The 27,725-nt window shown below is 48.2% G+C and overlaps 1 protein-coding gene across 4 annotated transcripts; it reads right to left on the bottom strand.

The window, feature by feature from the left end:
* Positions 1 to 27,477, bottom strand: PHF19 (PHD finger protein 19). 4 transcript variants are annotated; one of them, XM_077306000.1, is made up of 15 exons: positions 27,229 to 27,477; positions 19,072 to 19,255; positions 18,453 to 18,534; positions 16,940 to 17,035; positions 16,517 to 16,617; positions 15,420 to 15,568; positions 13,792 to 13,887; positions 11,830 to 11,898; positions 10,391 to 10,511; positions 9,647 to 9,714; positions 8,595 to 8,753; positions 6,756 to 6,843; positions 5,610 to 5,695; positions 5,009 to 5,104; positions 1 to 1,986 (listed from the first exon to the last, which is right to left on the bottom strand). In XM_077306000.1, exons 2-15 carry the CDS (start codon positions 19,249 to 19,251, stop codon positions 1,629 to 1,631), a joined length of 1,749 nt encoding a protein of 582 aa, XP_077162115.1. In that variant the 5' UTR covers positions 19,252 to 19,255; positions 27,229 to 27,477; the 3' UTR covers positions 1 to 1,628. The 4 variants fall into 4 exon arrangements, with proteins under 4 accessions (XP_077162115.1, XP_077162113.1, XP_077162114.1 ...); XM_077305998.1 differs by lacking the exon at positions 27,229 to 27,477 and adding an exon at positions 26,675 to 26,785; XM_077305999.1 differs by lacking the exon at positions 27,229 to 27,477 and adding an exon at positions 26,675 to 26,785 and having other exon boundaries at positions 1 to 1,983.
* Between the last annotated feature and the right edge of the window lie 248 nt (positions 27,478 to 27,725).

Here is a 27,725-nt window from a genome sequence, read left to right as displayed (position 1 = left end):
ACATCTGCAGGGCCGCAGTTTGACCACCCCTGCTTTAATGGGTCTGCCACAGATTTCATTGTTTCGTTAGCAACAGTACTCGAAACAGACTGAAGTGAACATTTGCATCAAGGAATGTCTCCTTTTAGGCCTTTTTTTCACAATCAGATTACCGCAGACTGCTAAAATGGATACCCCTCTGGAATTATCTCAGATTATGTGCGCATCAAACGTCAGTTTTCCAATCTGCTGCAGACACGCCACAGCAATTTTGACAACCCACTGTGGAGCGAGTCAGTCAGTTGAGAAGTCCAGCTTCTTCTCTGTTCTAGAGCAATTTCAAAATCCACCCTTGCCCTGTGAAGCAGAATCAGTCAGGAGCCCGGCTGTTTACTTGTGGCGGAAATTCCCCGTCACTTCCAAAGCAGCCGGCAAGTCCTTTCTGCGAGAAAGGATAAAACGCCACGGCAAGCCAGTGACTTAAAAATTATCGCACTGAAAGTGAGCCTCCAAACAAAGAGAAGGAACAGGGAGAAATAACTCTTTTTGAGCAAGGGGAACACACTCTCTGCTTGTAAACTATTAGCTGTGAGAATGTTACTTCTTGCCAGGAATCCTCTGCCAACCACAGAAAATGAGAAATATCCTCCCGGGAAAGAAGGGTACCGGAACTCCTTTAAGAGATCATCCAATAACCTACCTGAGCATCATCCTCTTCCTCTCATATTGGTCACCCCTACGGAGCATGCTCAACATTCTGGGGCCAGACATATATTCTGAAGTGCTACAAAGTGACTCCACTCACTGGTTTCAAGTCAAATCAACATTAGCGTAGACAGCCGTGTTTGGTTATCCACCGTAGCAGCATGTTTTCCATTTTTTCCCCCTCAGAGGTGATGGTTTGCGACTCTTGGCCAAGCAGCTTCCTGACAGACTGCAGCGTAACACGTTTACAAGTGCTTCTGGCATGTTTTTTCAGTCATCCTTAAAAATCTCCCTGCAGATTTGGCCGCACATCACCACGCTGGGGTGTCAAGGCAAGGAGGGGGGAAACGGGCCAAAGCCGAGAGTATGGCTGCCTTCCTTTCTAATGAGTTCCATGCCAGGGTGACGTTTGAACCCATGACTTCACGGCTCCCATCCGTCACCCACTGCGCAGCCCCCATTCTTACACCAACCCGCCTCCTTCCTGTGTTTGACAAGATGGAGGACCTCTGTTTAATGAAACAGACAGGTTGGTTTCTGCCACCTGTTCATGCTCCAAAGTTGTCCCACTTGCTCTGTTTCCCACTAGGGAGCAAAACCAGATGTCTCGGGAAGGGGCCAGTTTATGGGAGCATGACTGGATGTTGTTATTATCTGTACTGGCCCAACCCACCCATTTCGTCCCCCTCCTCGTCCACTCACAAAGAAGCAGCTCTAAAAGCAATACGAAACCATTTCAGCTTGCATCACAATCCCCTTTCCCAACATGGTGTGCCTGATTGCCTGGTCTCTCCCAGCACCAGAGAGTACTATGAAGGGGACACATCCCCAAGCAGCCTGGAATAAGCATCCAGGGGAGATGTCTACGGCAGTCACCACCCAATCCAGTTTCAGCTTCCAATCCCATAATCCCTTCCGTTCTCAAGGCAACCACGCCCACCATCTCAGTAGGGAGTGGTCCCCTCCCATTCCACCAAGTATTCCACTTTTCCCTCAGGGGTCACCCTACGGGCCAACACGTGATACATCTCCCCACACACCAGTCTCCCGGCAGCGCCAAAGTAGTTGTTGATGGATGACTTGAGGTGTGAGAGAGATGAGTCATCTTCACTCATGCTCTCAAAGGTGTGGCTGTCAATGGCAGGGACATCAAGGCGCTCAGGGCCACAGGCTGCCTCACTGTCCTCCAGGGAGCTGCCACGGGTGGTTTTCTGGGGGTGTTCCAAGCATTTCTGCTTAGCTTCTATAGCCGTGTAGGTCTTCACGGATAGTTTTCGCTTCTGGCTGCCCACATTCCTTCTGCTAGAAAGTATAATGAAAATAAATAACAACAACAACAACAACAATACATTATTACACTACAGCTTACACTACCTCCCTCACAGGGTGTCTGTTGTGGGGAGAGGAAAGGGAAGGCGAATGTAAGCCGCTTTGAGTCTCCTTCGGGTAGAGAGAAGAGGCATATAAGAACCAATTCTTCTTCTTCCTAAAAATTACCACTTACCCAGCATTTCTAGTATTCAAACGGTCAATATACCCCAAGTATATGCTTCAGTGTTCAAAGAGGAAAGCGGCTGCAATTCTCCATTTAATTTCTGGTTCACTATAAGGCAAAAGGAATCTACCCTTGGGGTTAATTGGGGTTTTCATGGGGATTTTATTGTGTTTTAACTGTTTATGTTGTAAACCACCCTGACCTATTTAGATCTATTTGGAGAAGGGCGGTCTAAAAATTAAATAATAATAATAATAATAATAATAATAATAATAATAATAATAATAATAATAATAATAATAATAATAATAATAATAATAAATACCCGTAAAACCAGCCAAAAGAACAGAACGACATCTGACCAGTACCTGATTGTCTCAACCACCCTGTCTTGTTTTACCTTAATATCTTTCCCTGGAGAAGTAATACTTCTGGCAGCTTCTTCCTGCCCTTTAATCACTGGCACATCAAAATCCCATTAGAAAAGGGTCTGCTACACTGGGACTCCCTTTCCAGCCCAAATGCAGATGTTGCCAACTCCCAGGACTTTCCCGGAGTCTTTCACCAGCACCAGAGGTTCCCAACAGCCCATTAGAGTTTCTTTATCAAAGTCTGGTTTGTACATTCATGAACTCTCCATTTCGCCAGTGTGGTGTAGTGGTTAGGAGTGCGGTCTTCTAATCTGGCATACCGGGTTCGATTCTGCACTCCCCCACATGCAACCAGCTGGGTGACCTTCGGCTCGCCACAGCACTGATAAAACTGTTCTGACCGGGCAGTGATATCAGCGCTCTCTCAGCCTCACCCACCTCACAGGGTGTCTGTTGTGGGGAGAGGAATGGGAAGGTGATTGTAAGATGCTTTGAGCCTCCTTCAGGTAGAGAAAAGCGGCATATATGAAGCAACTCTTCTTCTTCTTCTTCTTCTTCTTCTTTGACATTTCTCAGTTGATCACATCAAGGCTTTGTCTTAGGACTTCCATCCCCTGCCCCTAACCCCTAAGGGACAATAACTGCTTTAAAATAAAGTGACCAGATTTTAACATTGGTAAAGCAGGACACCATTGACTGCGGGTGGGGTGGGGGTTCTTGATTAAAAATTTGGTCTATATGGAGCAACAAAAGGTTTCATAGAATACATAGAACGCAAAAATAGTATTGTAATATATATTTTTTAATTTCAACATAAGGACAATTGGCCAGGTACCCCCAGATGTCCCTCCAAAAGTGGGACAACCTGGTCACTTTACTTTAAAAAGAGAGCAGGGACAAGCCATCTCCGTCTTCCTTACACAAATCCCAGCTTGCTGGCAGGCTTCTCCCTCCAGGCTGTCCTCCTCTTGTCAGATGGTAAATGTATTTTTCTCTGACCCGACTTCTACCCCTATCACACCTGATCATCTCTTTACTTTAATCTGTATGCTTGCTAATTGAATGTATGTTGCTAGGGACCCTTTCTATTTTTTTTAATAAAAATCTTTTTTTATTAAGAACTGCTTCTGCTTGAGATTTCTAACCAGGTACTCTCTTCATATACACTGGTGGAGAATCTCGCTCGTTGCCCCTCTTGCATTGCTTGTTTGTCTCCTAGAATTATCATAAATTCAGGAGACAAGTCTGTTTTAGGTAGCACTGTAAAGATAGGCCAGTATGATCTCCCCAAACTGCAGATGAGGGAAGGTGGCTGAGAGACACCTGCTGGCCAAATGAGTGTATGTCAGAGGTGGTATTGGAAGGGGGACCTTCTGGACCAGGGGTAGTCAACCTGTGGTCCTCCAGATGTCCATGGACTACAATTCCCATGAGCCCCTGGGGCTCATGGGAATTGTAGTCCATGGACATCTGGAGGCCCACAGGTTGACTACCCCTGTTCTGGATCACAGATCATACTCGAAATGACACCAACTCAGACAGAATTATGAGCTGACAGAATTCTATGACAGGCTCAGGGATGGATTTGAGCAGGGCAACAAACTGCTATTAAGTCATCTATGTGTAGCCAAGACTGCAAACAGGATTGCAACATTTAACTAATTATGGTCTATGATCAAGGCCAGTTAGAACCCAATACAAATCTCGGGCCTCCCTCCCACCACTTCTGCCTTCTTTTTCTCTTCTGATACCTCCTGGTACCTAGCACCTGCAGACGATAACCACTGATGTATGACTTTTGGCTGATGCCATTGCTTCCAAGTTGTGGTTTAGAAAATTTAGTCTGTTTTGGACTATACTCGTTTTATTGAATTTTAGAGTCTGTAAAGCACCCCAAGATGGTATGTCCAAGAGGGACGGTATATAAATCCCTGAATGAATGAATGAATGAATGAATGAATGAATGCTTGTGTCCTGATTCACTGGCACACGGACATTACACTACACTATGGGAGTTCCATAGCCAGAGATATGCCTACTCTTCAACCCCTCTTAGTCAGCATTGTCTACTCAGGCTAGCAGCAACTCTCCAGAGTCTCAGTCAGGGGTTATTCATACTGCCTGGGCCATTGAACTAGCAATGCTGGGGTTAAAACCTGGGACTTTCTGCATGCAAAGCAGATGCTCCGCCACTGAGCCAGGGCCTCTCCCCAGTGAACGTGCATGTCCCGGGCCATGCGGAGAGGACTGAGTCAGATTATTGATCTCTCTTGGCCAGGATAGTTTACTCCAACTGGCAGTGGCTCATCAAAGGCTCAGGTAAAGGTCTCTTGCATCTCATACTCCCTGGTCCTTCTAACTGGGGATGCTGGAAACGGAACTCCAGAACTTTTGCCTGCCAAGCAGATGCTCTGCCGCTGAGCCACGCAAATACAGAAGATGCTCGCAAAGCTCTTACCTTGATTCATAGGACAGGCTGGTCGTGGCTGAACCTGAAGTGCTGGCAGCATCCGTGGAATCCATGTCCGAAAGGAACGTGTGGCCTGAACTTGCACTGAAAACAAGGAGGAAAAGAGTTGTCATATTTTTATTTACTTTTGCAACAGAATACTTTGGCCGTGGCTTTTCAGAGCCTCACCTATTTCCTGAGATCCTGAAGGTGAAAATGCCCAGGACTGAACCTGATATCTTTTAGGTGCACCAGTGAGCCACTAGCCAAGTAATAGGGAACACATGTACAATATGTGTGGGTATTTCTTACAAGGTGTACCTGTGTTTACTGTAACATGTGGACAGCAGTGATCAGACAGGTTACGTATAAGGCTACCTATTCAAAAACTATTTTAAGTAATGTCTGCATTACTTTTTTATGAGCCTTTCCATAGGGTGTTTAGATTTTGGATGCTTACTGCACTGTGATCCACATTTCTTTTGATATTGGCCCAAGGTTGCTTTACTGTGCAGAAGTTCCCATGGCACAGTGGGCATACAAGTCAGGCTCTCCCAAATCCTAGCACCCTCTCTATTTTAGCAGAATACATACTACAAAAAGGAGTTACCTTTTCAAACTCTGAATTTCATCCAAAGTAAAATCAAAGATGCTAGCCAGGTGATGGTTGGTGCTCCAAGCAGAGGTGAAATCACTCTATGGGGGGTGAGGCAAAAGAAACAGGATGGATGCATGAATTTAGAGAGCAATCTAAAGCTGATAGGGATGATTCAAGTCCCATCCCATCCCTCTGTGCAAGATCTGCACCATTAGACTCCATTAAGTAGATTGGTAGTACTTGCAATCCTTCTGAAATCGGCTTACCAACTACACACTGGGACAATCATTTGCTTGGCTACCTCCCTCCAGAAACATCAACTTCTGAATTTCCTTGGGGGTGGCACAGGTCTGCACCTGGCCCATGGCCCTACTGAGTTTTCTATAAAGAATTATTTCAACATGAAATTATATTTCTCCAAACCATATGCTAGGTCAGTTCCACAAGACTTGCAAAACAGAGTTGTTCCACCAGGCCTTCTCCTTGCCCAAAACATCAGCTGCATCATGACATCATGTCTACATCTCTCCAGCAGGAGGAAGGAGGTGGCTTTAGAATGAATAGATTTTTTAACCTCATGGACAACAAACAACACTGTGGTTTAGATTTTCAGTTTGTGATCTGCTTTTTACTAATCGGGAAGGGGGGGGGGTCCTAACATGGCTTACGATCACTTACTCCTCCTCTCCCCCCACGACACCTTGTGAGATCAGTGGCACTGAGAGAGCTCTGAAAGAACTGAGACTAGCCCAAGGTCACCCAGCAGGCCTCATGAGTCTCGAAGCAGCTTACAATTGCCTACCCTTCCTTTCCCCACAAGATACCCTGTGAGGTTAGGTGAGGATGAGAGAGCTCTGAGAGAACTGACTGGCCCAAGGTCACCCAGCTGGCTGCATGTGGGGGAGCAAGAAATCAAACCCAGCTTGCCAGATTAGAAGCCGCCACTCTTTACCACTTGACCAAGCTGGCTCTCAGAAGCCATTTCCATTACCCCAAGAACAAGGGACAGACGGACGGACGGACGGACGGACGGACAGAGAATTATAAGCATGGCCCATAGCATTTCTGTTTAAATGGTCTCTATCACTCCTGTTAGAATAAATCCTGAGAGATCCAGGAAAGTGATGGAGAGCTTGTTAAAAATATCAAGAGACTCACACTGGGGATAGCATCTTCCAAGAGAAATTTGGATCTTTTCCTCCGAGCCGCCTGCCTTCGTTCCTGCTGGAGTTCATGGGGCAGGGAACTAAAACAAAAAAAGCAGAAGGACAGTCACAGCATCTGTACGCAGCTGGCAGACAGGCGATACATTTTTGTGGAACCCCATCCCACCATCCCCCAGTCAAAAGGATTCAATACAGACCCAAGGACTTCAGCCAGCTAATTTCCCTTCTCTGTCCTCCACCCCTTCCAACTAATATTTAGTCCCTTTCAGCACCAAACCACATCCAGTCTTCAAAAAACTGCCTTTCTGGGTCCCCCACCCACTTTGTTTTAGCGACTAAACAGAGCTGCACTCTTCTGCATGCCTACAGAGACCCCCGAATAAGTAGAGAGTTCGGCTTTGTCAGCGGGTGGACGATTTTCTACCTTTCGTGTGTGCATCTCTGTGCATTTTTCCGGTGCAACATGCTGTGTAGCAGTGGTGTACATACTAGGGTTGCGTGCTTCGGCCTCCAAAGCAGCCAGCGCCACGGTGGGGGGGGGCACTGGCACACCAGTTGGCACGAATGGCTGCTTCGGCGGCTGGAGCACACAACCCTATTACTTACCCTATTTAATGCCCAGGGCAAGTGAGTAGGGGGGAGACTTAGTAACATGGGGCAGGACCTCTGCAGAGAAACACCTGCCCTTGAACTGGCCCCCTCTGTTCCTGATGTCCCCCCGTGCCCACAAAGGGTGGCAGCAGAGAGGCTGGCTGCCTCGGTCCGTCCCCGCTGCCGGGGGACTGGCAGCCATTGGGGGGGCAGCCCACTCCCACAACCTCACCAGAGGGAAGGCCATGAGAGTTTGTGCCAGGTGGCTATCAGACATTACATCGCTGCAAGCAGCTGTTGTGCATGGCCATGAGTCTGCAGCCTATGGCCTGTGTATGCGCATGCTGGGGTGGATGTCAAGGGCACAGGCCAGTCGGGGCACTCGGTTTCTACTGCCTACGGGGGCTTGATGGGGCCTAGTGCGCCCCCATCAAGTATGGAGCCCGAGGAAAGAGTCCTGGCTGCCATACCCTAGACACACCATTCAAGTAGCAGCTGACATGGTGATCCCAGCTAGGCAAGTGAGAAGCAGGGCTGGTTTGCCATGGCCTTCCTTCTGCAGCTCTCCTTGATGGCCTCCCATCCAAGTACTACCAAGGGCTGACCCTGCTTAGCTGGCGAGATCTGATGAGCCCGGGAGGTCCATGCCTTCTTCCATCCTCCCATAACAATCAACACATTGCACCAAGGAAGGGAGGTCAAGACCTGAGATGGTGGAACAGACTGGATCCTTTTAGACTTCAGGTGAGGGGAGGCCTTGTTGTTGAGTCCTCCCCCATGCAAGAGCTCCTGGCCTGCAGAGGACAGGTGGCAGTAGAGAATGACGCCAAGTTGTGGCCAACCGATGGTGGCCCCAGGGGGTTTTCAAGGCAAGAGAAGGAACAAAGGTAGTTGGCTGCTGCCTACCTCTACCGAGTGACCCTGCACTTCTTTGGTGGCCTCCAGAAAGAACCAGGACCAACCCTGCTTAGCTCCAGAGCTCTGATGACAGCAGGGCTAGCCCGGACCACACAGGGTACAGAAAAGCCATACCTCGGAAAGGAAGGCTGAGCTTGCGGGTAGTTTTGGATGAGCTGATGATCTCTTAAGATAGCAATTTTTTTTAAGAGCGTGATTCTCCCCACCAGCACTCCCAGCAGACCAAAGTGGTCCAGTCCATACTGGCCACAGAGCCCTCTACCAGCTCATTCCATGGAATGGTTCGATCCAGAACTGGGTGTTGTTCCGTCAGGATGCAGACCTGTTTTTGTGGGGATGTTTGCTGCCCCCTCCTTTCTTCGGCTCAGAGGCTCTGTGATCCACCTTTTCCGGGAGGAGCTTGGTAGGTGGGCTGGGCGGGACTCGGATGCGCAAGCGGAAGATACATTTCTTCTTCTTGATTTCCTTCCCGCAGAGAAACCTGCAAGGTGCCAGGAGGAAGGAACAGAGAATCCATTAAGGTCTTTCAAAGCTAACAATGCACAGAGGACTTGTTTGCATGCTTGGTTTACAGCACTGTTAACTCCCGGGAAATCCCATTCATTAATATATGTGTATTAATAGAACATCTATACATTAAAATGACCTGGTATGAAGATGCACAGGGCCTAAGACAGACTGAATTTCACCAACTGGCTCTGTTAGAATAGCCGCATTTGAATTTCATTTCTCCACTGCAAGAAACGAAACTGCACATTTCCCTTTGTGTACATTACAGCTTCTCCTTAGCACATTTCCCCCCAGTTTTTTGTCACTTGCACAGAACTGATATATGGACTGTGTAGCAATGGCATTCAAGAAACAAAAATAAAAACCAAAAGCAGCAGCAAGGAAAATGAAGTAGACCCAAGCCAATTAGGGTAAGAAACTCCTGAGGGGTGATCCTGGCCCGAGGCCACACCATGAGCCTTCTGGGTGAGAAGGATTCGAACTCCGACCTCGCCACTCTTACTGTAAGAGAGCCAGTGTGATGTAGTGGTTAGGAGTGTGGACTTCTAATCTGGCATGCCAGGTTCGATTCTGCACTCCCCCACATGCAGCCAGCTGGGTGACCTTGGGCTAGTTACAGCACTGATAAAACTGTTCTGACCGAGCAGTGATATCAGGGCTCTCTCAGCCTCACCCACCCGTTGTGTCCATTGTGGGGAGAAGAAAGGAAAGGTGATTGTAAGCCGCTTTGAGCCTCCTTCGGGTAGGGAAAAGCGGCATATAAGAACCAACTCTTCTTCTTCTTCTTCTTCTTCTTCTTCTTCTTCTTCTTCTTCTAATCCCAACAGTAATTAGCTGAATGGAGAAACAGCCTGTGACTCTGACCTGCTTTTGTAGCTGTTCAGTGCCTCCAGAAGGTGAGCGCTCCGCTCCGCCACGGGGGTTGCCGCCAACTGGGAAGCAGAATTCAAGAGAAAAGCATTGTGAAAATTGCCCCGGATGGCAGGCAGCTGCCGGGGTTGTACATTTTATGGTGCTGGAGAAGGGTAAATCCACTGATGCTGATGAAGTAGAAGGAGCCTGGTACAAACGCTTTGATACAGTTTGTTAATATTTTATCAAGAGTGAGGAATTACAAATAATAATTTGAATCTATGCAGCACACACTGTACTCAAAGCATCTCCTGTATATTATCCCAGCAATCTTTACAACAGCCCTGGAAGGTGGGCCACAGCATTACCCTTCCCCACTTTGGGGATAGAGAATCAAGGCCAACGGCAATCAGCTTGTCTAAGGTCACTGAATGCGTTGTGGCCGGAATTAGAACCAGAGACCTTCTACGTCAGAGGCAATATGCTCTGTAGGTCGCTCAGTCCTTTCCCCCACCCTGACTTGAATAGCTACAATCATGCAGCTTTCTGCCTTTGCCAGGGGCTGGAATGGATATGGAACAATGCAGTGTATAAAACGTTAAAATGAACAAAGGCTATGGCAACTCATGCAGTCAGCTTGTACTGATGGCTCAGAGAGGTTATTCACCTCCTGGCCATATGGGGGAGCCCAAGTTTCAGCGTCACCTGTCCACAACCCAAAGCCTTAGCAAAGGACAAGAGTTCCCAGCTGCTTACCTTTCCGAGCTGCATAAGGTCCCAGTGGTGATTGATAAAGGCCAAGATTTCTTCAAAGTCAAAGTATTTCTTCTTGCTCTGCACACCCAAGTTGTAGAGCACCAGGTGCACAACGTCGACCCTGCATAGACAAAGGAAATGACAGCAGCCATGACCCTCAAAGTGCAAGAATGCCAGGGGGGAGGGGGTATTTTTGCACTGAGGTAGCCCCCTGGCAGCCTTCAGGCTGAATCCAGCCTCTGTTACTTGGCTCCGGACAGCCTCATCAAACTTTAACCAATTAACTGTTGGGATTGTTGCATGGCATGAACTCTCTTTCTATGCAGCCTGAGATCAACTGGATGGCTCAGTGGAACCTCCACGTTCCAGGGCAGTGTATCTGAGTTGTCATTTTATTTTTGTTTTTACATAGCTGTTTGGGAATTCAAGCTGGAAAGGTGCAGATACATTCTTTAAATAAACCAGGTGAAGGCTCTACATGTGGATACATGTCTGTCCCTAACTATGCACTTAAGGAAAATAAACTTCCTTTCCCCTCAAGCTATTAAGAAATCTAGTTATTCCATCCCTGAATGTTATATACATGCTTGGAAATCCCATACAGAAAAGTGATGCAATCTGGAAGGTTTGTTTGTATGTCGTGTTATGCTTGAGCTTTGCTCTCAGGGATTCCCAATCTTTTGGAACCTGTGTGGGCACTTCTGGGAATTCTGACACAGGCCCGTGGGGGAAACCACAAAACATCTCCTGCAGAAAGCAAAGCCACACACTCAAGCACCCAAAATTACAATAGGAAACAGGGTGAAAGACAATACCTTGCCATGGAAATAATGTCATTTCAATCTATATAGCCAATCAAATCTTCAGTGGCAAATCATAGGGCCCACTGGCAAGAGCCCCATCTGGCCCCACCTGCTTTCTAAAAAAACTGGTGGACACCAAGAAAGGTTGGTGCCGTGGGCACCATGTTGGAGATCCCTGCCTGTGCTGCAGCAACTTTGCCATGGTGCCTATGGAGAGATCAGCTGGATGCATCAACAGGAGCTTCATGTCCAGAGACAGTGTATCTTTGATTGCCAGATGCTTGGAGGCCAAATCAAGAAGCAGCGTTTACCTCCATGCCTTGCTAGTGGCTCTGTCAAGAATATTGGACCATATTGGAGAGGAATGGGAAGGCGACTGTAAGCCGCTTTGAGCCTCCTTCGGGTAGGGAAAAGCGGCATATAAGAACCAACTCTTCTTCTTCTTCTTTAACTACTATTCTGCTAGGCCAGTCCTCCTCAAAATACCATGGGGAAATCGCAGGGGGGAAAGACATTGAGAACCAGATCCTTAAAGTGTTGAAGGGGCAACAAGAATATATTTTCAAAAAAGGCAGCTGTGTCACAATTGTCAGCATACTATGAAATGCCAAGGGAAGACACCTGTCAAGAGCTTACCATCTCAGAGGCAGACGCTTGATGTACTCCGGGCCCTGGTTACACACCGAGCAGTAAAAAACATAAAAGCTGAAAGAGAATAACAGAGGATTAGGAGGGGGAGTCTTCCCGGAGGTCCTCTTCAATAGGAAGCCACAGAGGAGTCGCTTCCAGGTGGGCATGGTGGGACCCGCAAGCGAATCATGGGTGACCTGCATGAGTGAGGCTGTTCCCATGGATCGCCAAGCAGTCATTCCCAATACATTATTCATGTATGTCCCACTGCAGTGCAGGAGCATGCCGTGCATCTCCTACACTCTGAGCTGTACCTATGAGGAGTTTGAGGTGTGTTCCATTTAGGCTGGGAGAAAGGGAACGTAAGCCATGTAGGATCCAGCCAGTGGCCCATCTGGTCCAATGTTCTGTCACACAGTGGCTAAAAACACGGGTGCGATCAGGAGGTCCATCAGCAGGGCCAGAACTCCAGAAGCCCCCCAGGGACCAAAAATCCAGAACATCACTGTCCTATTGTTCCATCCGTACCTTCTGGCTACAAACTACTGATGGACCTCTGCTCATATGTTTATCCAGTTCCTTCCTGAAGCTGTCTGTTTGTAGCTGCAACCACTTCCTGCAGCAGTGACTTCCACATATTAATTACTTCTTGGGTGAAGAAGAACTTCCTTTTATCTGCTCCAAGCCTACTGCTCATGAATTATCTTGTATTGTGAGAAAGGAAGAAAAATACATCATTCTCTACTGTATCTCATGCGCAGTTGTGTAAATGTCTCTGTTATGTCACTCCTCAGTCATCCTTCTACAAACTAAAGAGTCCTAATGTCTTTAATCTTTCTTCATAATGAAAGTGTTCTCTTCTCTCCTGATCCTGCGTTGAGCAGGGGGTTGGACTAGATGGCCTGTATAGCCCCTTCCAACTCTATGATTCTATGATTCTATGATTCTCAGTCATTTTAGTTGCCCCTTTCCAATACTGTGTATGTATGGATATGAGTGTGTGTATATGTGTATATATACACATGTGTGCATGCGTGCGCATGTGTGCGTGTGTGTGTATATTTGAGGCATAGTGTGTGTGTGTGTGTATTTGAAACCCTTGGCACACCCTGGTACCAATTCTAATCAAGCCCCAATACTCCTGAGACCTGAGTTTCCAGTGGGGAATCCACAGTATACACAGGATGGAAAGTCCTTGTGGTGGACCTACTGGCCACCCCAAATGACAGCGTAATGCAGGGGTAGTCAAACTGCGGCCCTCCAGATGTCCATGGACTACAATTCCTATGAGCCCCTGCCAGCAGTTTGACTACCCCTGGCGTAATGCATCCTGAGCCCTTCCAATGAAACTGACCTACCTCCCGGTGCACTGTAAAGGATTTTGCACTGTGATTGCATCTTAAATATTATTTAATAACAGCAACAACAATAAGAATATGAAGGAGGAGAGGATAAGATGGAGAGGAAGAACAGAAACAGCAGCAGATTTGATTCTAAAATGTGTGTGTTTATGGTGATGTCCATCATATTTTTTATATTGAACATTCTACAAGATTTCATCTTGCTTGCAAGCGACTCTGAGTGTCTTGTAGCTAGAGACTCAGAAGAGCCTTGTGGGATGGGACCCGACCATCACATTTCCCACAGTGGCAAACTACAAGACTCCATAAGACAACTCAAGATGGACACAGCAAAGTGTCCCCCAATTATTCCCCTCTCCCCTAGGAATTAGCCTCCAACTACCTCTCCACGTGGGAGTTCTATTTAGGCATTATGGTTTACAGCCAGATAGATCCAACCTGCATAAATTTGAACCCCTTTTCAAGCCAGCCGTGAGAGCAGTCATCACTGCATCCTGGGGCAGAGAGTTCCACAAGTTAACCATGCATCCAGTTAAAGAAGAAGCGGGGAGACGGAGAAGCCAAAGTAGAAAAGCAAGGTGAACATTTCTTCAGCAGACCAACATACCGGTCCCCAAACATGATGGGGTCGCTAAGGCACTGAGTACAAGCTTCGTGGAACCATTGCCGGCAGCGGTAACATTGCAGCATCTTTAGGTACCATCTAGAGGGGAACCAAAACAAAACTAGATTGGAATGAGGATACGGAAGGACGGCCGAGGCACTGCCACCCTCCCAAGCCAAAATAAGAAAACTAGACACCAGTTCATTCATTTAAAGAAGAAGAGTTGGTTCTTATATGCCGCTTTTCTCTACCCAAAGGAGGCTCAAAGTGGCTTATAGACACCTTCCCTTTCCTCTCCGCACAACAAACACCCTGTGAGGGAGGTGGGGCTGAGAGAGCCCTGATTTTACTGAAGAAGAAGAAGAGTTGGTTCTTATATGCCTTCCTTCTCCCCATTGAGCAGTCGCACAGCTCCTTCCCTTGTGGGATTCGGAAGGCCCAACCTTCACCCGCTCCATCCACCATGGTTTTCTGGCTTACTCCATCTGTCTGACCATGAGCTGTGTCTTCAATGAGGTTGGCTCTTATGAACCGTAGCTTCTTCCCCCTACAAGGTCTTGTGAATCTTTTGGAGATGGCCTGGAGCCAACCTGATCATTTAGATCAGCCTTCCTCAACTTTTTTTTTAGAAGAAGAATTGGTTCTTATATGCTGCTTTTCTGTACCTGAAGGAGGCTCAAAGCGACTTACAATCACCTTCCCTTTCCTCCCCCCACAACAGACACCCTGTGGGGTGGGTGAGGCTGAGAGAGCCCTGATATCACTGCTCGGTCAGAACATCAGAACAGCTTTATCAGGTCTGTAGCAAGCCCAAGGTCACCCAGCTGGCTGCATGTGGGGAGTGCAGAATCAAACCCGGCATGCCAGATTAGAAGTCCACATTCCTAACCACTACACCTAGATTAATCTGAAAGAGAGAGACTGGCCCATGGGCACCCAATGAAATTCCATGGCAGAGGGGAGATTTGAGCCAGGCAGGGCTTTCCAGACCCTAATGTCACACTCTAACCTAGGGGTTCCCAAAGTGGGTAGTACGCCCCACCTCCCAGGGCAGTGGAAGAACCCAGGGTGAAGGTGAGGAGTTTGGGGGCAGCAGTCTGACTCTTCCTGCTGTGGCTGCATTTTCCTCGCGAGAGACGTTCCAAGGTGGCTTGCCATTGCCTGCCTCTGGGTAGTGGCAACCCTGGACTTCCCTGGCTGCCTCCCACCCCAGTGCTGACCAGGGCTAACCCTGCTTAGCTTCTGGAAGAAAATGACAGCTTGAGAACGTGGTCTGGATGGGATCACAGTCCTGCTGAGTGCCTTCCCCTCCTCGGACTCTGCCCTTCCTAGGCTCCACCCCAGATCCCCAGGAATTTCTTAAACCAGGTTTAGAGGCCTGCTCCTGGCCATGGGATTGCGCTCTCTCTCTCTCTCTCTCTCTCTCTCTCTCTCTCTCTCTGTAGTCCATGGGACGGGGCACAAGGAATGTGGCCTGGGGTCAGTAGCCCCAAAACATCTGGGAACCCCCCTGCTCTAACCACTCTACCATAATGGCTCTCCCAGTGACATCTCCCAACAGCCCCGCTCCTATCCAATCATCTCTCCCATTCTGGCTAGCTCCATTCACCCCATGCTCCACGCAGCCTTACTCGCCGGGGCCTCCACAGTAACAGTAACACTGCTGCTGATTGGTTCTGTGAGGTGAGTCCCATTCTAGCTCCTCCGGGTTGTAGGACAAGACCATCTTGACCAGTTGCAGCATCCTTGCAATGGCGCCTTTCTTGAGGGCCCCACCTTTCTGTGGAAGCAACAACAAGCACAGCATGAGGGAACAAATAAGGAAGGCAGACCACTTCTGCTGAGGGGAGAACTGGACTACAACCGGGGAGAGCTAGGTTCAAATACTCTTTCAGGCCCAAACCAGACACTCCACGTAACACATGGCCATGATGGGGTCTTAGAGCTGCTGGTCTTCTACCTCACCGGGGCCGGGATATGTGTGACATTGCTAGTAGCACTAGGGAGGGAGGGAGGCAGGCAGGCAGGAAGGAAAGAAGGAAAGAAGGAAAGAAGGAAAGAAGGAAAGAAAAGGTTGATTGGTTGGTTGGTTGGTTGCAGGGGCTAAAGAAATATTTGGACTGGCCTGATTTGGACAGACACTGCAGTGCAAGGGGCCTGATCTAAATAAGGCTCCTGGGGTGCTTCAGAATTGGGTTCCAACAGCCATCTTGCTTCAACGCACCCTGACAGTTATGGGAACCACATAAGGTCTAGTTTGTGCCTCAGCTGTGATGTGGATGACGTTGGATCAGTCGCTCTTTTTCTCAGCCTAGCCTACCTCACAAGATTGCCTAAACCCTTCTGTAGCCACGAATGCTGGTGGATATGACTACATCATGTGGCAGTGAGTCCCACAAGTGAATTCTGCCACAAAATACTTCCCTTTGGCTGACAAATCTACCATTCATGTTAATTTCTATTTCAAGTATTCTGGAAGAGGGAAAAATACACCTCTCGGTCTTTCTGCACACATTATAAATGTATCTCATGCTCGCCCCCTTATTAGCTAGTAGAAAACGAGGAGGAAGGATTGCTACATTTACCCCCGAATTGTGAACATTTCAAGTTACTCTGTTGGAGACAGAGGGCTGGATTGGATGACACGATTGCCAGGCCTGGGAACGCTGCCACCAAGCGTCCACCGACTAAGACACAGCCCAGACAAGAAGGATGCATCGCCACTCACCCGCACCGCCAAGGCAAAGATGCACCTCCGGCAGAACCAAGAGGTCCCTAAGGAGCCTTCGCGACTGCACACTACTGGGATGTGACACTGCTGGTGATAACCTGAAGGGAAGAGGCAGAGCTGCATCAGTGAGAGCAGAAGCTAAGCTCCTCCTCCTGGAGGGAGGAGCTGCAAGCCGATTAACCGCTGCAGCTGCTATTTTAATGCAAAATCCAAAATGGTGGCTAAAGGGGGAACTTCAAAATACACACCATGACACTGAGCGACACAGTCATGTGCTGAAGCCTGGTGGGCGGACCATCCCATTAACATGCCACATCAGGTGTGCAGAACAATGAGGAACATTTTCTCGATGCTGTGGTCCACCTTGAACCCCCTTCCCGACACCTTCCAATGGAACCCCCTGAAGATGTATCATCTTACCTAGGCCGCATTTTCCACATATTAAGATATCATTTAAGGGGCCCATTGTCTTTCCAAGACAGATATTACACTTGGGTTCTTCCCCTGGAACGCCAGCTGGAAGAGAGGATGAGGAAGAAGATGAAGATGGCTCTCTAGACCGACTACAATTCCCATGAGCCCTTGCCAGCACATGGGCAGGGCATGTGCTGGCAGGGGCTTGTGGGAATTTATTTATTTACTTATTTTTAAATTTATATACCACCGCTCCCCGACAGGTCTCGCAGTGGTTTAAATGATAAAATATTAAAATGCAATAAAACCCCGTAATTTACCCAGTTAGACAGTAAAACAATACAACTATAACAACAGGTGGCAGTGCACATCCTCTGTAGTCAATTCTAACCCCATCTTGTTCAGCCTGAGGCCATACCATCCCTCCAATGAGAGAGGGAGCTGGTCTGATAGACCCTGGGATCCAAGTTGGAAAACCGGGACTCTTCCCTGGCCTCAACCATACACCTGGTGGAAGAGCTCCATTTTGCAGGCCCTGCTGGTAACTCTGGCAGGTTGCTCATTCCACCAGGTAGGGGCCAGGACCGAAAAGGCCCTGGTCCTGGTTAAGGGCAGGCAAACATTCCAGGGGCCCGGGTCAACCAGGAAATTCATACGTGCAGAGCGAAGAGATCTGCGGGGGGCGTAAGCAACCAAGCGGTCCCGCAGGTAGGCTATGGACATCTGGAGAGCCACAGTTTGGCCACCTGCTGGCCTAGGTCCATTCCACGCACGTTAAAATAACTCCCTTTCAATGCACTCCAGAAGTAGATTTTCCTGTTCCATGCAGGGAAATCCATCTGCAAAAGCACACTGAAAATGCATTATCATTCAAATCCCAGCCGAATCCCAAAGCTCAATAGCTTCCCTTGGGTCAGTTGCTACCCCACCTCACAAGGTTGTTGCCAGGATTTAAACGAACAAGACAGCAGCAGACCGCAGAAGCCTGGAGTCTGCCCGCTACTTGCATGGAGCCAAATAAATCAGTTTAAAAAACAACCAGTTTAGAACGCTTTATTATACTACAATCATTGTTCTGCATTCAATATAGTCTGTTGAAAAACTTCGCTGCAATGCTTTCCGCATGGAACAATTCATAGCCCTGCCCCCTGTAGTTTTGCCAATTCCATTTGCTAGACTCTATTAGGAACCCAGTGACATGCTTTGTTCTCTGATGCAGTCAACTAATCTGCATAACTAAAGAGCTTCTCTGCATGGCTAATAGAGCGTCTCAGGCAGGCAGGAGAGAAATGAATTGGTGAAAAGCCTCTTTCAGAAACTACGCTTAAAAGACGCTTAAACCACTGAAGAGGCAGTTCACCATGCAGAGCAAAATCAGGTTTGTGGAGTAAATTCACTCTCCTGTGCAGAGATCAGAAAAACCACGATGTATTTAGTGAGTTTTCATCAGCTTTTCCATCATGCAGAAGAGGCCCTGGTCTCAGCCTCTCATGCCAAAGGAAGAAGACTGAAGACTCACCATGCTGGATGTCCTTCCAAAGCACCCAATACTTGGAGTTATCTTCAAAAGTCACGAGGCAGCTTTCCTTGGAACCACTCACCTGCAAAAGTGGGAAAAGGAGGAGAGTCAACAGTCGTGGTCAAGTCAGGATCATAAAGTTATTTACTCAGACGGAAGGTGAATACAGGGAAGACCTACATTGAAATCCCAACTGAATCCCAAAGCTCCTGCAGCAGTGAGTTCCAAAAATGAATTCTGCCAAGAAAGACTTCCTTTATCCTGATTTAAAACTACTACTCAACAGGCTAATTTCCATTTTGAGTATTCTGGAAGAGGGAGGAGGGGGGAAACCTCTCTTTCTTTACATGATGCATCACTGTATAAATCTATCTCATGCTTCCCCCATTAGCTGGTGGGAAATGAGAAGGCAGGATTATTACTTTGATGTTCTGCTTGTGAACATTTCATGATCTTTTATGTCCTACTTGTACCCTCCTTACTAAAACAGGCTTTCCCAACCAGGGTATTGTGAAACCCTGGGGTTTCTTGATGGGCCTAGAAAGGGTTTCCAAAATGAGTGGGAGTTATTTCATTTTTTTTTCAAATTCGTTAAACATTTATCATATGACGATCTTACCCTTTTGATCTTCCCAAGGTAATAGAGGCCATCAGTCCACCGGCACAAGACGTACTGTCCTTCGGTCAACTTGACCATCAGTTCTTGTCGGCTGCTCTGGTTCTTTGCAGAGGAGTCAACGGCGGGTTGCCGGAGGCGTCCAGTGGCTGCGTAGACATGCCTAACGCTGGTGTTCTCCATGAGCCTGGTGAGACACGGATGGGAAAACACAAAATGGAACTCAATGCCTCGTGTAGCTCATCAGGAAAATTGTAAAGGCTTCGCTTACAGATTTGATGCTTTAACTGGTACTGTTGTTTATGAAGTTGGATACTGATTTTATGACTGAGGGCTATTTTACTGGCTCTGTGTGGATGAACAGTCCGGTTGAGTCACAGCCAACTTACAGCAACCCTAGCAAGGGACTTTTGTGGCAAGTGAGAAGCACAGGTGTGATTGTTGCCAGCAGGGGCTCATGGTAATTGTAGTCCATGCACCTCTGGAGAGCCACTGTTTGGCCACCCCTGGGCTGTACCATGCCGCCTTCTCTCCCTTGCTGCCTCTGAGTTCGTATTCATGTGAATTTTTAGAGTTGTTGGTTGCTTTTCTTTAGTTTATTTTAGTAATTATTTATTTATTAGATTTTTAGACTGCCCTCTCAGCAAGGCAATAAAATAGAAGGTCAAATTAGTTGTTTTTTAAAATAACACAGGTTAAAACTGCAGCGATTGTTCTGCATAGCCCCCAATCAAGGTGGTTAGAAATCTCCCAAATAGTCAGGCTGCACTGGGAGTAATTGAAGAAATAACTAGATGGACAAGTGGAATGAGTGGGGTCATAAATAAATAGGTAGGTAAGAAAGCTGCTAATTTGGTTGTGTTTTTTGATTGCTGTTTTGGAGGAGTGATTTTGAAAAGTCAGTTTAGTAAGCTATCGGGGGGGGGGTCTGGGGGACATCCAGGGAGCTATGGGGACATCCAGGGAGCTATGGGGACATCTGGGGACATCCAGGGAGCTATGGGGAAGTGAGCTGGAGGGAGCTGATCTTGGGTCTTTGACTACTCATGCAGACAGTGTCTCCTGGGGCTGATCCTGGGGCCTTCTGCAAGCAAGTCAGGCACTCCACCATTAAACTCCCTTCCTTCCAGGTTACCAACTGGATCCCAGGTCTGATTCTGCAAGGCTTTTGATATGAACCAAGTCATAATCTCCGCTCTGTTTTCTCCATCAGATGACAATATTCCGGGAAAGAACTGAGAAAATGGCTTGCCAGCAGACTGACATTTGCCTCAGTTTCATAGAAAAACCACAGCCTGCTCGGATCCCTTTTGGCCCAAAGAGCAGAGGGTCCAGCCAATAAGCCAGCAGCAGGGACCAGATACCAAGATCTATTTTTAATCTACTTCAAAGGCTTCTGTTTGGTAAAGGATGTCCAAAAGCCTGCAAGATCAGCTTGGCCAAGGGGAAAACACAATCGCTCAGGGTCTGCCCCAGGCAATTTGCTACCCCTTGAACTGGACAGGACAAGAAAAGTTGACCTGGATGCATGTTAAATTCATAATTTTTAAAAATGTGGATCACAGCGTAGGGAAGAGCTTTGTAGACATGCCTAAAAACAATGTATTATTGATGTACTATAGTGCAGGGGGTAGTCAATCTGTGGTCCTCCAGATGTTCATGGGAATTGTAGTCCATGAACATCTGGAGGACCACAGGTTGACTACCCCTGCACTATAGTGTATAATGGGGCATGCCACTCAGTGCATTCTATAATGACAGACGCTTGTATTACACAGTCTGTATTGCATCTGCATAAGCCTTTTTCACAGTCTGCTTATGTAGTTTTTTGCAATAAAGGTATGTCAGAACACCAATCCCTGGTATGCTCAGCAACAGCGCTAAGGTGTCGCGATCAGCTTCATATTGGCCTCACCAATACTCCTGACCGTTTGCTAAGTGAGGTGTAGCTTGCAACTTGAACACAGCATCAGAAAAGGGTAGCAGGAACGTTTTAGACCAGGGGTGGGTGGGGGAGGAAGCATGCAAAGCAGCCTGAGACCGAATCAGCGCATCATCCCAGTTAGTTCAGTATCACCGTCTATCGGCAGCTGTTCTCCAGCAGAAAACTGGTATTGTTGCAATGAATCATTTAATGGAGGATGCTGGGGATTGAACCTGCGACCTACAGAACACAAGGTGGGTGCTCTACCCCTATGCCATGGCCTGTCCCTTGCAGTCGTTCCTCCTGTTATTCTGAATGGTGCAGTTGGAGCCCTCTGGTCCAGCAATCAGCTAGCCCTTACTAAGGACTTCTCAGGCCAGGACGTTATGGATTCTCCTGAAGGGAGTGTGGGTTCTGCACATCGCCAGGGACATGTGAGGACCTGACAAGTAACCCAGTGAAGGAAACCTGGGCTGCCTCCCTTGGATTTGCATATTGCTTTGCGGATGCACCAATGCATTCAGCTGCTGCTGCTTCAGTCCACAACTCAGCCACTTGCTATCTGTGTTCCAAAAAAATAAGCTTTCTTGATCCAAGAACGCAGATGCCCTTATTCTCCCCTGCCCCCAATCCTCTTTCCTGGCCACTTCTGCTTCAGGTCCTGCTTTATTGCCATGAGCCAGCACCACTGTTGCAGAATCTGGCATGTACATCCTGCTGCTTGTTAAGGAGACATGGGAGAGGCTGCCAGATTCCTTCTGTGTTGAGTCCCAAACTACGAGAACTGCCTCGGTTTTCCAAGAATAAGGTCTGGAGTTCATCCAATTTTCTTTTCTGTCCTGTTATTATATGATAAACAACCCCAGAAAAAGTAACATTTCCCCTGGCTGGACTTTTCCCTTATCTAGATTTTTTTTCCTGTCCTTGATTAACTTGAAAACTCTAGGCTTCATTCCAGTCTTTAGAGAACACTTATGGGATAGAGCAGGGGTAGCCAAACTGCGGCCCTCCATATGTCCATGGACTACAATTCCCATGGGAATTGTAGTCCATGGACAAATGGAGGGCCGCAGTTTGACTACCCCTGGGATAGAGACTAAGCTATGAATGCAGAAGTCTTGGGTTCAAATTTCAAGACAAGCCACTCTGTTTCAGAACACTCCCGCCCACACACACATACTTATCCATTGTTGTTCCTCTATATATTTATGAAACAACCTAGGGGGTGGGACGTGTCTGGCTGTCCAAGTTGGAATAGGGCCAATCAGGGTGCAGCCAGCTTTGTCCTGATTGGTCCTGCTGCTGCAGCTCCCGCCCTCCGTCCCTGGATTCTAGCCTCTTTGCTCTCAGATGCCTCAGTGCCTGGAGCCAGCAGCAGGTAAGGGGAGAGGCCCTGGGCAAAGGATCGTGATGGAGGGCTTGCTAACAAGGGCCTCGTGGCCTGCTAGGCTGCTAAGGAGTTCTGTCCGGTCCCTGCTAATGAGCTGCCCAGCCCCCGCCCACCCCACTTGATCTGGCTGCGAGCTGCAGCCCAAAGCCACCTTAAGCTGCCTGGCTGGGGGAGGGGGCCCTTTCAAGGCCTGTTCTTAGGAACGGGCTTTGCAGCTAGTATTATGATAATAGCACTTACAGATGTCTTCCTTAGAGTTATTGCAAGAATCACAACCTGATAATGTACGCTCCTTAAATATGCCAATGTAGCCTAGCCCTTAGTATTCTCCTGCCAAACTAGATATGTCATGTTGTTGCCAGCCAGCATAGTGTAGTATTGGAGTAACATCTGTGAAACTCATGTTCGAATCTCCACTCCCATAAAAACTTGCTTCGTGACCTTGAGCCAGCTACTCTCTCCCAGCCTAACATACCCCACAGGGTTGTTGTGAAGGTAAAATGTATCCTGTTTTTAACTTCTTGGAGGGCGGGCAAGACAAAAAAGTAGTAAATAAATATACGAATAAACAGGTAATGAAAAATATACGAATAAACAGGTAATGCTTCGGGAAGGCATAGGTGGGCTCACAAGGTTCATGAAGGTGGCAACCCCAGGGCCTATGGTGCCTTCTAAAAAAAACCTCTTTTTAAAATTGTCTTTTTATTCAAAATTTTAATAGAAAGAGATAAGAGAACAGATAAGAAAAGGGAAGAAAAAAGATAACAGTAAAACCTCTGAGTTTTTCGATGACAGAAACAGTTGATCCAAACATAAACTTACAATAAGATTACTAACTTATTCTAAAATTATAACAGAAGGTTTATTTTTCAGTCTTATTTTTTTAAATCTTTTTAAGCACTTGACAGCCTTGGAGGGGGGGAATAAATCAACCACCGGCCCAGTCTTGAGACAGAAACCTCAGCAAGAAACCTGTTCCAAGGCATTGACAGCCCAGTGCATTGCACTTCCTGCAAGCCGACCCCCCCTCCAGGTGCCAGAACCAAAGTCACTTTTCTCTCCGCCCCTCCCCTGCAAGAAGCCTGCAGAGCAAGCAAGGGAGGGAGATGCAAACACACCCAGCCAGTGGTCTGACCTCTAGGTCTGTGGCCAGAACATCTGTGGGCGTAAACACAAGGAATCTGGCACAACTGCACAGAACTTTTGAATACAGTAAGAATCTTCTAGGTAAAGGATTGCAATAGGCTTTCCCTATTATCAGCTGTGGAGCTTCTGATTTTATGCCACAGGCACTAGAACAGGGGCTCATGGTAATTGTAGTCCATGGACATCTGAAGAGCCCCAGTTTGGCCACCACTAGAATGGCAGGTGCATTTCACACACAGTCTGGGACATGGATGTATAAAGCCGGGGTACTCAACCTGTGGTCCTCCATATGTCCAAGGACTACAATTCCCATGAGCCCCTGGCAGGGGCTCATGGGAATTGTAGTCCATGGACATCTGGAGGACCACAGGTTGACTACCCCTGGTATAAAGGACATGTGTGGATGCTCGTAACCATCCTGCTCTGGCTCTGTTCAGTTTTGGGGCACGGAATATGACTTGCTGGTGGTACCAAGGCCAGGGCTTTTTCAGTCTTGGCTCCAGCCTGGTAGAATGAGCTCCAGAAAGAGCAGAGGGCCCTGAGGAGCTCTCTGTGTTCCGCAGGGCCTGCAAGATGGAGCTCTTCTGCTGGGTCTTCCGCTGAGGTCAGAGTACGGGAGATCAGATGGGCCCCTCCAGGTTAGATCCATCAGGTAGTAGATTGCCTGCATCCATAGATTATTCCCATGATCAGGTAGTAGATTGCCTGCACCCATAGATTATTCCCATGAGGCACAGAGAGAGAGCTGTCTGATCTGGGTGGGGACAATAGGGGTTTTTTTGCCACCAGGATATATATGTTTTTAATGGTGGGGATTAACGATATTTTATGTATTTTATGTGGGGTTTCATACTATGAAACCCACCCTGAGATGTCTTTGCTGATAGCGGTGGGCAATAAATATTGATGATGATGATCATGATGATGATGGTGGGATGGCAGTAATTCTGGGGACTATTGTCCCATTGCGTATTCTGTGTTGGCCCCACCTCCTTACTCCACCCCCTTGCCCCATCCACTAACGGCATCCTAAGTAATTATGTAGGGTTTTCAGTGTTCAAAGCATACAGTATCTGACTCATCCTTATAACAAATGCCATTTAAAAAAATCTAAATGAAATTCTTACTGGCCACCCTGAATCTCACACTCTGGTCAAAGCAATGCATTAAGGGAGCCAGAATCATCCTAAATGATGGAGAGGAAGCAGGAAGTGCACAGGTAGGTGACAAAAGGGGGCAATCCAGCTGACCTGCCCTCCGGTAGGTTTTTCCCTCCCCCCTCCATTCTTCCTTTTTCTCCCATCATTGTCTTTTGGATGCAAAGAAGGTCCAAACTGCTACCCTGAGTGAATTGTCATCATTCAGCATCCCAATTACACAAGATGCTCTTGGAGATGTGATCATGACAAAGTTGTGAAGAAGGCCAAGAACATGAAGAGCTGCTTTTTTATACCCTGTTTCTCACTACTCAAGGAGTCCTGAAGCAGCTTACAAACACCTTTCCCTTCCTCTCCCCGCATCAGACACCCTGTGAGGTAGGTGGGGCTGGGAGGACTCTGCAAGAACAGCTCTAAGAGAACTCTGACTAGCTCAGTCCAGCTGTCAGGATGCAGAGGAGTGTGGAATCAAACCCAGTTCTCTAGTTCTTTAACCACTACTACGCCATGCTGGCTCTCAGGAGGCCCTTAGCAAGACACTTCTCCACCGCCATATTCCATACAGATACAGCTGATGAGCTTAGAACTGATTTGAGAAGCCCTTTTCTATTCCTGTGTCTTTTCCCAGTTGGTCATTATGAGCTTTTCTGGTGTTTTTCTTTCTTTCTTTCTTTTTTTAAGTTCCTGATTTATTTCTGCACTTGCACAATTTTGACCTGATTTGCCCTTTCTAGGAAGTTGACTCAAAATGCCATTAACTATTGCATAAATTTATGGAGAAAACACAGCATGGGGAAATAAAAAATGACAAGGCAATAGTTCAGGCAAGGGAGAAGTGTCTTGTAGCAGGGATTTATGAAATTTGGTCTCATCCCTAGAGCCAGCCTGGTGCAGTGGTTAAGAGCGGCGGCTTCTAATCTGGAGAGCCAGGTTTTATTTTCCACTTCACCACAGGCAGCCAGCTGGGTGACCTTGGAGTAGTCATAGTTAGAGCTGTTCTCGCAGAGCAGTTCTGTCAGAGCTCTCTCAGGTTGTCTGTTGCAAGGAGAGAAAAGGAAGGTGACTGTAAGCCACTTTGAGACTCCCTTTGCGTAGTAAAAAGCGGGGTATAAAACGTAACTCTTCTATTACTACTCCTAGCAGGTCCAAATTTTAGAAAGCTGGGTCATCCTTAAAAGATGCCCCAAATAGAATCACAAGTAGGTGGCTTGAATAATGGGGGAAATCTTCAGGACATATAAGCAGTATCTTGCTGGATTAATCTAATCCAATATCCTATTTCCAGCCGGATGCCTCCTGGGAAGGTCTCAAAAAGGACTTGATGAAGGCTACTGCCAGTATTTGATACTAGCGATATACTGCCTCTGCATATGGAGGTTCTGTTTAGCTATCATGGCTTTTGACAGGTGTCTCCTCCACCCTATCAAGGAAGGGCACGAGCAAGAATTTACCCTTTTGCAACGTTGCCTTGTTGGCGGATCTCTTCTCTTTACAGACCAAGCCACTGGCTGTACCTCTCCTCCCCTCTGTACAAGCATGAAAATTCTCTCTCACTTTTGACTACTCTGCAAAATGTGAAAACTCCCGCGTGTAATTGACGAAGAGCCGGTCACCCACCGCGCTGTGATTGGCTGATTCAAAAAAGCCATGCAAAACTTTTTTTTTAATCCATTTTAGGCCGTGGGGGGGGGGGGGAAGGGGGGTTTGTAACAACACCCGAACTGTCTAGTCAAACCGAAAGCGGCAAACGACTCCGGCAGGGCAGCGCGAGGAGGAGAATCGGATGCGGTTGCTATAAAGTAACTGACACATAGGAAGAAAGCTGCACACGTTTAAACCAGCAGTGCGGGGTGGGGACGGATTGCCGCCGGCCCGCATGGGACTGGCAGGGCAGGAGAGATCTCACATTTGCCATAAGACCAGCAAGTGTCAAAAAAATAATAAACCCTCCCTCCACCCCCTCGCTTTGCACACTTTGCAGATGCAAACCTCCGAGCCATTCCGTTCCTTGCCCAGAACTTGTTACTTCATTTTGGACCCAGACAAGCTCCCTTCGCTGCTTCCCCCTTCTGTCCCCCGCAGCCCGAGCCTCCGCGGCGCTTCCTCGGAAGTCACCCGACACCGGGATCCGCGGGGCTTACACCCGAGGAAGCGTGCGCAGGAGTTCGGCGGCTGACGTTAGATCCAGCCAGGCGCTCCTCAAACACCACTCCTCGGCGGCGGGCTTGAGTGGCGCGGCCACTTGCTCCCGAGTAGGCGCGCACGGGGCAGCAGTAGCAGCCCTGCAAGCCCAACACGCCCCACATGCAGCAGTTCCCAAAAGTTTTTTATGAGTTTCCCCGGGCAAGAGCTGAAGCCCGGAGACCGGAGCTGCACTCCTCTCACTTTTCCTAGCAACCCCCTGCACATGGATCCTCCCTCTCTGTTCCTTCTGCAGCATTTCTTAAAAGCAAAGAGACGTCAGTGTCACACACACGCGCGCGCGCGCGTTCAGCCCCCTCCCCGCGCCGCATTTTGGCCCCCGAGCACGCGACCCCTCTTACCGCCGGGGTCTGTCTCCGCGCCGCTCCTGCTCGGGATCCGTGCAAAGAGCCGGGCAAGAGACCCGGGCAGCTCCCACTTGCCGGCGGGGAGGGGGGTGTGGTTGCGGGGGGGGGGGTCAGGGAGTCGCTCCCCCGCCCCCTCCGAAAGGTGCCTCTTTCCGCCCCGGGCGGCGGTTAGCGAGCCGAGATGCTCAAGATGCGGCGGGGCGCCATTTTTCTCGGGCGCTTTTTCCCGCGAAATATTTACGTTTTGCTTATGTAATTAGCGCCGTCGCCGCCTCTCTCTCCCTCCAACCCCCCCTCCCCTTCTTCGGGCTTCATCCTGGCGGCGGGACAGCCCCTGCCTGGCTGCGATTGCAACAGGAGGGCCTGGCCGGCGGGGGCCGCCCCACAACCTCCAAGCAGAGGGAGAGAGAGGGGGAAATGCACGGTGCAAAGACTGGACTCGTGCATGAGCCTCCCTACTCAGGAGCAGTCCACCTTGGGGTTTAGGGTCA

The sequence above is a fragment of the Paroedura picta genome, chromosome 12 (assembly GCF_049243985.1).
Source record: "Paroedura picta isolate Pp20150507F chromosome 12, Ppicta_v3.0, whole genome shotgun sequence".
In the NCBI taxonomy this organism is placed as follows: Eukaryota; Metazoa; Chordata; class Lepidosauria; order Squamata; family Gekkonidae; genus Paroedura; species Paroedura picta.
This window is presented reverse-complemented; position numbering and strand designations above follow the sequence as displayed.